This window comes from Grammomys surdaster, unplaced genomic scaffold (assembly GCF_004785775.1).
Source record: "Grammomys surdaster isolate TR1022 unplaced genomic scaffold, NIH_TR_1.0 83508, whole genome shotgun sequence".
In the NCBI taxonomy this organism is placed as follows: Eukaryota; Metazoa; Chordata; class Mammalia; order Rodentia; family Muridae; genus Grammomys; species Grammomys surdaster.
The window spans coordinates 1-11,410 of NW_021607274.1; the positions used below are offsets into that span (position 1 = coordinate 1).

An 11,410-nucleotide genomic window follows, 5' to 3' on the forward strand; every position below is an offset into this window, starting at 1 on the left:
TATGTGATGAATAACACTGTGGAGTGAATTTAGGTGTGAACACTCTTTGCTGAGTGTATCTGACTCCGGTGAGTGAGTGTGTGTGTGTGGTGAGGCTGAGAGTCTACACACCTGCAGCTTGCTACAATCAAAGCCTGAGGAGCTGCAGGTGGCAACCCTGTCAAATCTTTGGCCAAGCCTTTAAAATTGGAGCAAGCTGGGGAGGAGAAAGAAGAGTCACTGTGGACTTAGGCCATGCAAGATGGAGTTCTATTTGCCTTGTGAGCTACTGCTGGAAATCGTCTCCTATCTGGATGCTTTCAGTTTGCTACAGGTTGCCCAAGTGAACAAGGTAAAAGCTCCTTGGCTGAACTCCTCCATCTGGTGCATGATAAGTCCCTGGGCCTTTCCAGCTCAGTCTCGGAGTCTCAGACACCCCAGCATTGTACTCACACAGCCTGGCTTCCTTTTCTCTTCCTTGCCTTCCTTCTTTCCTTCCCTCCCTTCCCTTCCTTTTCTTCATTCCCTTCCTTTTCTTTCTTTTACTCCTTTTTTCTTCCTTCTCTTTCTTTTCTTCCTTCCCTTCCTTTCCCTCCCTTAATTATTCAGACTGTCTACTCAGATCTGACACGTTGATGTCTCGGGAACTCAGCTGCTTCTCTTGACCAACAGAAGCACAGACCTACAGAATAGCAAAGGGTTACATCTAGGGCTCATGGGTTAGCATTATCCACTCTGAAGACATCAAATCCAGTGAAGTGAGGCAGGAGTGGTAGCACATGCCAGTAATTGAAGCACTTGGGTGGTAGAAGCAAGATGACCAGGAGTTTGGGTCATACTCAATTACATGAATTTAGAACCAGCCCAGGCTACTTAGACACCCTATCTCAGAACAGCAGTAGTGACAACAAAATTCTGCTAAATGAAAAGAACAAGCTGCCCTGCAGAGATGTGCTGCTGATATGTGGCCTCCTTGAGACTCTGTGTCAGACCTGTGGAGACTGGCCCTCCTTCCTCTGAGCCCTCACAAGGTGACTTGTGTTTGCTGGAGTAGGTCTCTCCAGGCTGCCTGGGCCTGGAGAGCTAGGACTGTGTTTGCTTAACCTGTGTTGGCCCAGCACAGAACATATTGAGAGCCAGGGGAAGGGGGCAGTTGTTGATTGAAGGATTCTTTTCTCTCCCATAGTACTGGAATGCAATTGCAAGCAGTGATATCCTGTGGAAGTAAGGAGAGGGGCAGGGTGGGATGGGAAGAAGGGACGAGATGGGGCAGAAAGGGAAGAGGAGGCCTCTGATTCTGGACCTGGACCTCTGCTGTGTGAAGATGGTTAGTGAATAAAAGTTTTGGGCACTGTAACCATGGCTCTAAGGTGAGGTGACTGGGGTCAGCCTGATGGGATTGCAACTGTGCATTGCAGGAAGTTGTGTGTGAAGAGATGGCTCTTCTGTGACAGTGTCACTCTACAGCTCCTGGGCACAGAGACATGGAAGCAGTTCTTTCTTTACCAAACATGGCAAGAACACACCAAGTCCTGGGCAAAGCCAGAAGATTTCACTTACAAGGAAATTCGGGTGGAGTCTGGTATGGCTTTTGGTACAATAGAAGAGACACCCACTTGGTTTTTCCCATTCTCTGCAGTCCTACATTCTCATTCAATAAGAGGAAGGGAATTGCAGTTTAACAGGGTGGAGTTGCCGTGCTAGCCTAGCCATAGAACCACTCTGTGGTCTGCTGAGTGGTTGCTCAAAATCTTAAAACCAGCTCTCTCACTCCCTTTCCCTGAAGGCTTCCCACCTTTCCCAGAGTATAGAGAGAATTTAATCGGGAAATTACTAGATAGGCTTTAGTATTTATCTTTTTTTCTAAAAACTTCCTCAGAACAGCTTTCTGAATGAGAGATACTTTTAAATTTCTTTCATTTATTATTTTTAGTGTGTGTGTATGTGATGTGTTTACATGGCACAGTGTGTGTGTGTGTGTGTGTGTAGACAAATTTGTGGAATCAGTTCTTCTGGTTCTTCTGATGGGAAAAATTATACCTTTTCTGTTTGTTTTGAAACTATATCTCTGTGACTAACCCGGAACTTGATCTGTAGATCTGCTCAAACTCAGTATCTGCTGCTTGCCTTCACTGGGACTGCTACATCTTTACATCTGGCTTTTTTGCTTCTTTTGTGTCTTTTTCTCTTTCACTTTCTTTGTTTCTTTCTTTGCTTCTTTCTTTGCTTATTTATTTATTTATTTATTTATTTATTTATTTATTTATTTATATTCTTCCAAGACAGGATCTTATGTACCACAGGCTGATCTCAAATCCTTCATGTAGCAAATACCAATGACCTTGATCCTTCTGCCTCCAAATGAGAACTTGTTTAAGGTTTATAGGCCTCTAGGAACAGAACCGAGCACTCTCTCCACTGAGTTCCAGACCCAGCCCCCAGTACCCATTTTGTATCTCTAGAAGCACATTAAAGAGTAACTGTATCTCAACAAAGAACCAACCTGCAGTGTGCTTGACTGCCTCTGCTTCATCCTTCCCACAACTTTTATCCATCCTTCTACAAGGTAGAGCAAAATGAAACATACCTTCCTTGGTTTGAGTTGCCCCTCAACTGTCTTGTGTCCAAATATTGTTGGGGTTTCCTTGCAGGAATTCGGGGATATGAATGTTATTTCTCAGGGCGTGGCTTAACAAGAATCCGAGAAGAGAGATCTGTGGTCTGTATGGTGAGTTCCAAGAACAAGATTTCCACCTGGGATATTCACGAGGTAAGTCTGGCCAATGAGTAGCAAAAGTTACCTGGATGTGAATTCTGATTTCATCCTTTTGTTGTTGGTGATGATGAGACAGGATCTCCCTGTATAGACTTGACTGTCCTAGAAGTCCCCATGTAGATCCACCTACCTTGACTCCTCATGTGCTCCAGTCAAAAGTTTACACCACACACCTGATTTTTCCCCTCTGACTTTTTTTTTAGATTGAAGTATATTATATGTGTGTTTTCTGTGCATATGTGTATGTGTGACGCACGTGTGTCTGCTGCCTGTGGAGTTCACAAGAGGGTGTCAAGTCCCTTAAAACCGTAGTTGCAGATGGCTGTAAGCTGTGGGCACTGGAGCTGTGGGCACTGGACTCGGGTCTTCTGCTAAGCCATCTCTGCAGTGCCTGTCAGTGTTTCAAAGTTTTCATCACAGAGATTGTTCACATGCTAGGTCAGGGACAATTTCAGGTATTCCTTTTTAAGATATATTTTTTATTTTATATATGTGTGTGCCTGTGTTAGTTTATGGTTGGTGCCTGCTGGCCTAGGACAGAGACTGCAATGTTGTGTAGGCTTTGGGAACCCACCTAGGGTCCTCTGCAAGAGCATTACCTGCTCTGAGCTGCTGAACCATCACTCTGGCTTCTTACTCCAGAGTTTGTTTGTTGTTGTATTTTTGGTTTGGAGCAGGATTTCACTGTGTAAGAGCCTTGGGGGAAACTTTCTCTGCAGACTAAGCTGGCCTCAAACTCTGAGATCTGCCAACCTCTGTCTGCTGGGATCAAAAGTGTGTACCACGTCCACCAGGCCCTTTCAGGGTGGTGTTTCAAGGCTGCTGTGGAAGGGATGGCTTCCCTGATCCTCTCTCTTTGTTTATTGTGGTATAGGAAGGGCACTAATTTTTTTTGCATATGAACTGTGTAGCCTATCAGTTTGATGGAAGTTTATCAGTTCTAAGAGTGTTCCGGTGGAGTCTTGGGATCTCTAAGCACAGGCTCATAGTGTCTGCAAATGAGGAAACTGGCTTCTCTTCCACTGTTTGCTTCTCTTGTTTGATTATTCTAGCTGAAACAATACCATTTTGAGGGAGAGTAGAGAGTGTGGATATACTTGTCTTGTTCCTGATTTTGCTGGAAATGCTTTAAGGGTTTTTTAAGCTATTTGAGGGGATGCAGTAAAGAAACTGCCAACATAACTTCTTCATGATAATGATTAAGGTTTTTACTGTAGATATAAGAAAGCAGCCAGAGGGATCCAGAAGAGTCCAGAGTAGACCGAGAAAGAAGTAGACTGTGTTGTGTTTCTAAAGAGACCAGGATATGTTTTGTAGAGGAAAGTATGGTGAGGTAGGAGGGGTGCCTTGTTGGGCCCATGTTGAGACATCACTTCCCCCAAGATACCAAACATACGATGGGTATAGTATAGAATAGAGTTATTTAGGGCATGAAAAGGGGAGTTGAGAAAGGAGTAGAGATAGAGAAAGATGGAGAGAAAGAGGAGATGCCAGTCAGCACACATAGAGAGAAGCAGGGAAGAGGAGGGGGAGGGGGAAAGGGAAAACAGGGTTAAGGAGAGAAAACAGTCAGACAGAAGTGGCAAAGAGAGCAAGGAGGGGACAAACAGCCTGTATTATAGCAAGCCAGGCCTACCTGGCTGTTGCCTAGGCTGGAGCCTAGAAGGCATGCTGACATTCCTCCATTTTGGTTTAATTTTGAAAAGGAGAAACTAGAAAGAGGTGGTGGTGAATCAGGGATAGAGTCATCGTGATCTTTGGCTATTTCCTGCTGACTCTGAGGTGTTGTGTCTCTGGGAAACCTAAGAAAACAGGGATGGGAATGTTGGTACAGTCTTGGGAGAATTGGCTGTTTCCTTGCTGTCCAGGATCTGTGGGACCATCTGTGGATAGGAAGAAGTAGGTCCAGTAGAAGCATCTGTGTCTGTGAGAGCAGGTGCTGGCCCATCTGTGGGTTGCTTCTCTCGAGCTGTCCTGGATGCAGATTTTCAGTAAAAGCCTGGACAAAGCAAGATGCTGAAACATATATATATATATTAGAGGTAGAGAATAAAATTATGTACTTTTGGGAGAAAATTTTTCTTAGGTCTACATTTGAAATCCTTAGGTCTTGGTGGTTGGAGTGAGAGAAGTCCCAATCCCAGGGAACAGTAGAGGAATCCCATCCTCTGGAATAGAGAACAGGTAGAAACTTAGGCTATTGATTGGCTCGTGTACTTATCTATATGGAGTCTGTTTGGTCCATGAGAGGTGGATCTGAGTGGGTTTCCTGGAGGTTATAAGTTTACAAAAGAGATAAATCTGGTAACAGCATGAACACTCTTTAAGATGAGTTTAGTGAAGACAAAAACCTTTCATGGAGCAGAAGGAGCAAGAAGGGCTTTTCCCTTCTATCTGGGAGGTTGAATATATATCAATTTAACACAATGAGAAACATTTTAAGTTTACATTTAAAAGACAATTAAAGGAAACTTGAGAATGTGACCTTGTGAATATGATAGTTGATTCTATAGATTAGCATGAGAAACGCCTTAAGTCTATAGTTCAGAGTGATAGAGAAGAGGTATGGGGTTGTGGCAACACCAGAGTCAGGGCAGCTGGTGAAAGGTGAAGTAAGATTACTTGGCAGGGTCACTGGAGAAGCTGTAAGTGGCAATTGTGAGTTAGTTCAGGGGGTACACATGCCAGCGATCTTTAAAGTACAAAGGTGGCATGACATTAAGGAGTTGGTGGGCCAAGCTCAAGGTCTGAAGCAGAAGGTGAAATGACAGGTTAGTGTTATTTATGAGGGGGAATGTCAAGGAAGTAAGAAGCTTGGAAGAGTGTAAGAATGTCCTGTGGTAGGTGAAACAGCTCTAGCTACCTTGTCACCTCAGTTGTTTCCCTTGGAGACAATAGAGCCATCCATCTCATGGGACCTGCAGTGGACAATTCCACTGTGCTTGGAGCAGAGGTAGTCTGGCCATCAGGCCCAGAAGATGAGTAGCTTTTTCCTGTGGGGGAGGAACTTGGGAGAAATGACTCACTTGTCTTAGGCAATAGGAGACATGTAACTCTCTGGGTGTCCTCTGTCCACAGTTTAGACCAAGCCCTGGCAGGGGGCAAGGCAATGGAGCGGTGTTTCTCAGTGGTTATCATATCACAGTCTAGGCAGTCTTGTTGTCACTCTGCCCATGTCACTCAGTGATCTTGGGAGTTGGGGGTTCACTGTCAGGATTTGGTAGTCTCTGTCTATCATAGTAAGCTTTAACATTAGAAAAGCATAGTAACATAGTTACCATAGAAACATTTAGCAGATTTCTGACAGGAATGAGAGCCAGTATCTATTAAGTATATTGGAGTTAGACAGTCTGTCTCTATTTGTTCTAGAATGTATCTAATAAGTAAAGAGAGTACATTGTAAATTAAGAACAGTAGCAGAAATAAGGCTAAAAATACCTTCTTGCAGATGGGAATTTGTTTCAGAAGTTCCTGAGGAACAATGGCTTTTATCTAACTGTCAGAAATCCCATAATCCAGCTTGATCTCATTTCTGGATATTTGGAGAGTCTTGAGAACTAACATTTACCACATAATATAGTTTGGCTACACGTTCGTGTAATAGTGTGCTGCTTTTGCTTTGTTAAAAGGCCATGACCAAAAGTAACTTGGAGGAAAGAACACAGAGGTTAGTTCATCAGAGGAGGCTCAGACAGAAACTGATGCGGAGGCCATGGAGGCTTGGTCATTCTTTATGGCTCGCTCTCCATGGCTTGCTCAGTTAGCTTTCTTATCCCACCCAGGATCACCAGCCTGGCAGTGACACTGCCCACAGTGGGCTGAGTCTTTCTACAATGATGATTAATTAGACAAATACACTACAGATATGCTTAGAGGCAGTCTGCTGGCATGGATGTGGGGTGATGCCCTCCTCAATTCACTACCTGTGGTAGTCAGGAGAGCTGGCCCTGCCCTCTCATTGGCTGTGGCTCTAGGAGAATGGGCCCCCACTCTTTGACTGGGGAGCACAATGGAGCTGTGCTCTCTTGGGGGGTGTATTGAACAGTTGACACAGCTGTTCTCCACGTGATTCTTTCTCTGATAGTGTCTACTAGGGTTTGGGGTACCTCACCCCAGGAGCTAAATAGAACAAGGTGTGTCTTGCACTGAGCACAGTTCTCTTGAGACCTTCCTGGGCTGTGTGTGTCTTAAAGGAGGAAACACAGCTAGAGCGGTGAGTGGGTGAGTGTGTGGGGGTTAGTGTATATTGCTGAGTATGTGGGTGAGTGTGTGGGTGAGTAATTTTTTTTAATTTATATATTTTATTTGCTTTATCTGCATGTATATCTGCACACCCAAAGATGTCATGAGATCCCATCACAGACAGTTGTGAGTCACCATGTAGTTGGTGGGAATGGAATTCAGGACCTCTGGAGGAATAGTCGGTTCCCTTAACTTCTGAGGCATCTCTCTAGCCCCTTTTTTTTAACTTAAAGAAAAGCCTGGGGAAGAACCTGTTTTTTTCATTTGCAATGTATAAGAATTGATGATACAATAACCAGTTTTAGAATTGATTCATTGTAAATAGGTTTGTTTCATATGTTATAAAACCTAGTACTGCCAGAAATGGTGGTCCAGGCCTTTAACTCCAGCACTTGGGAGGCAGCCTGTTTTACATAGTAGGTTCCAGGAAAGCCAGGAATATACAGTGACCCTGTCTCTAAAACAAAAACAACAAGAAATCTAGCCCCACTAGAAGTGACAATAGGCATACGCTCTCTGCTTGCACTGTTAGTAAAGGTGAAATGGCTTTGAGCACAGGGCTGCTGATTGTTCTTCATACATGTTTGTGGGAGTTAGTTCTCCCCTTCCATGTGGTTCCTGAGGGTTGAACTCCTGTCATCAGGTTTAGTGGCAAGTGCCCTTCTCTGGTGAGCCATCCTGACAGCCATGTTCTTTCTGGTCTGAATAGTGAGTGTGGGCTTGTCTTTGAGCACAATGTGTCCTGTTTTCCTGTCCACTTCTGCCCCAAATAATCTAGATGTCAGTTTTTCTTCTTCATGTTTCTTTTTATTTTTATGTACATAGGTATTCTTCCTGCATGTATGTCCCTATGAGGGTGTCATGTCCCCAGGAACTGGAGTTAGACAGTTGTGAGCTGCCATGTGTGCTAGGAATTGAACCCAGGTTCTTTGGTTAAGAACAGCTGGTGGTCTTAAGTGCTGAGCCATTCTACAACCCTGTGTTTCTTTTTCTATTTTTGAGATAGTCTTGTAATGTCGTTCCAACTTGCCAGCTACTTGACATTGTAGACCAGACTGGACTCAAGCTTCTAGTGACCTTTCTGCCTCTGTCTCTCTGGGCTTGGATGCTAGGCATGTGCTACCATGTCCAGTGAGGGATGCTTAGAACTTTCATACTCTTTTCTTGTAAGTAAGAAGGGATTCCAGTCTGGATGAGGCTTCCAAATAAAACTGGTAGGTGAAAGCAGTTGAACTGGAGGTGTTCAGACGTGATGATGTTCTTGTTCCCCAGGGTGTTATGACCTGGGTAAGCCCAGAACAGCCCACCTACATCAAGATGTTGACAACCCTCCCTGAGATGCACATCGCGGTCACTATAGATATAAACGAAACAATCAAACTGTGGGACTGTCACAACAGGGACGCTCTGGCAACTAACAAGCTGTTCTTTCCCTGTCAATCACTGAGAGCTGTCGTTACAAAGGATGGCCCAATTGTCTTGGTAAGTGACCCCCAAATCTGGAATAGTCACACAGAACAAAACACTTGCCAATTTGAGGTCCCATTACTGTCCAATCTTAACTTGCCATTTTGGAGTCTCTGCAAACCCTGAGTCAGTCACAGTATACCATAAGCATGGCCATTCCTTAGCCTTTGACCTACTTCATTTACATTTCTTTAAGCCATTCTCTTAAAAATATCATTTTAAAATTCTTTCCTGTGATCTGGGGAGAGATGGTTGAGTGAGTAGCAGTTTTTGTTGTGCAAGCATGAAGACCCGAGTTCTAATCCCTGACACTGACATCAAAAGTGAGATGTGGCTAAAGGTGCCTGTAACCCCAGTAGTGTAGGGGATGGAAACACAGGATCACTGGGACTAGACAGCTGCTAGCCAAGCCAGCCTGAGTCCAGGTTCAATAAGAGACTCTCTCAGGAAATCAGAAAAGGATAACAGGATACTTGGCATCCTTCTCTGGTTTCCATGTATGCCCTGGTATGTAATCTACATACACATACATAAATATACATATAACATGCACACACATACACAATTTTTCTAAGTGGTTTTACATCTTCTTGTCTTTGAAATGTTTATTATTGCTAAATCCATGAATTTGAGTAGAGACAATAGAGAGAAAAATGTGAAAGGTATTGAGAAAAAAAACACTGATGTCCCAGTGAGTCCTGGGTAAGAGGGTTTTAGGGCCTGGAAAATCTTTGCACAAACCCTACCTCATGGGTTTGAGACAGAATCTCATGATGTAGTCCTGCCTGGCCTAGACCTCACAGTGTAGACTAGGGTGGTCTAACTCACTGAACTCAGACTGCCTCTGCCTTCTGAGTGTTGGGATTAAAGGTAATATGCTACCTGGCCTTCCAAAAGTTTCTTAAAAAAAAAAATCCTGAAGGGCTTCATGGTACATGTCATAGAGACAGGTGAATCTCTTGAGTTTGAGTCCAGCCTGATCTACAGAGTGAGTCCAGGATAGTCGGGGCTACACAGAAATCCTAAAATCCTTTCTCAAAAGACCCAAAAGGAAAAAAATTATTTTGTGTGTGAATATTTTGTGTGGATGTGTGTCAATGGATCATATGCATGCCTGGAGGTCAGAAAAAGCCTCGGACTGGAGTCAAAGCTCACCCTCCCTCTCTCTCTCTCTCTCTCTCTCTCTCTCTCTCTCTCTCTCTCTCTCTCTCTCCACAATTACCCATTGAGTCATCACCCACCCTGGTCTAGAGAGTCTTATTCCATGGGATCATCCCAGATGCTCTGGGAGGCAGGCTGCTCAGAGCTTTGGATCTCTTGTTATTGGACTTGAAGACCCAGTGGTGGATCTTAGAGCAGATAACACTGCTTCCTCCATGCTTAACCTTTTCTCACTGACCCAGTGCCAATGCTCTGATTTCAGGCATGTGATACTGAGGGTGACCTCTACATCTTTAGGATTCCCGACTTACAGCGCATTTCCAAAGTCCATGTATTCCAATATAGTATTGACGAACTCTACTCCTCTACTCAGAACAAATGGGTCTTTCTGAGTAAGAAACACCCACATATCTTGCCAAAGGTAAGTCGGTTCTAGCAACTCCAGGGTGAAGGTGGGAGATGGTGGGAAGGTCCAGTCCTCAGGGAGGTTCAGGCAGACCACTCCTGCTCTCCTAAGCCCTATCATAAGGAAAGCCATTCCTATAGTCAGGAGATAATAATGTGCTTGGAAGCAGTCACATGACCAACCACAATGGCAAATGTCTGCTTGTGAAGTGTCCTTGAAATGTGGCTCAGCCAAAGGACAAAGGCAGGTGAAACAATAGTCCCAGAACCCTTTGCTGGTCCTGAACTCGAAGAAATTTTCTATCACTGGCCGACACACCTATCCACCCCATGACACATTTCACATTTCACATTTCACATGCTACCATACCCAGTGCTTTATACACTGCCTTCTCTCTTTACTGCCAGCCCTCTGGTGTCTGGTTCTTAGATTCTGTGAGAGAGACGGTCCGATCAGAGGCCAAGTACTTTTCGGGGCCCAAGCATATTTATTTGGTTTTATACACAACATACTTTCAAAGCAACCTGGGTTACAGAAGACAGTCTCAAAGCCTCATTTAAAAAAAAAATTACAGAGCAGCCCTGGACTAGTCCTCTGCACAGGGAAAATGTACTTAACCAATCTCTGCCTGATGAGTCCATTACAGTTGGATGACTGAGGCGCCTTTTTCCTGAGTCAGGGACTCCATTCTGTCTCTGCATATGATGGGAGGGACAGGAAGATGGTGAGTTACTTTGACCCTGAATGAGAGCAATGAGTGCTCTGCCCTGTCTTGGGTGAAGAACAGATGCAGCCACTCCTGGGTTTCTTTCTATAGCCCCTTGTCTGGAGTGCACATGTGGCAGGCTGCAGAGGTGTTATTCTTCACTGATTCCACTGGACAATCCACTCTGCAGGTGTATTTACTGAGCAGCTTACTGAGGACACCAGAATTCTCCGCCCCTGTGTCTACCAGTCTCTCCTTCTCATTATGCCAAAGAGCCTTCTGGACCCCAAGAAGGGAAGACAGGATAACCCTGATGGCCAGACGTGGCCCCAAAAAAGTCACAAAATTTGCCACGTTTGATATGAAGTTGGAAGAGATGGGGAACCAAATAATTGTTAAAGGTAAAGCTTAGAAAATTCTCAAGCCAGACGTGATGGCACATGCCCAAAATCAGGAGACTGGTCAGGAAAGCTTCCTAGAGGGTGCTGTCTCACAAAAGAAAAAGATGGAGCTGACAAGATGGCTAAGCATATGCACATGCATACATATACCCACGGAGGCGCACACACACACACACACACACACTGATAAGTAAAAATAAAAATAAAAATAAAAAAACAAGCATTGTAATGTACACCTTTAATCCAGCATTTAGGAGGAGAGACAGGCAGAT

The 11,410-nt window shown here is 44.3% G+C and overlaps 1 protein-coding gene across 1 annotated transcript; it reads left to right on the plus strand.

Moving 5' to 3' along the window:
- Positions 1 to 241: 241 nt before the first annotated feature.
- LOC114635304 (F-box/WD repeat-containing protein 15-like) lies at positions 242 to 11,138 on the plus strand (the record flags this gene model as incomplete). Its single annotated transcript, XM_028783956.1, has 7 exons — positions 242 to 331; positions 1,166 to 1,203; positions 1,398 to 1,561; positions 2,631 to 2,749; positions 8,270 to 8,479; positions 9,888 to 10,046; positions 10,928 to 11,138. Coding segments are annotated over exons 1-7 (991 nt in total), but the record flags the coding sequence as incomplete, so codon positions are not given.
- Between the last annotated feature and the right edge of the window lie 272 nt (positions 11,139 to 11,410).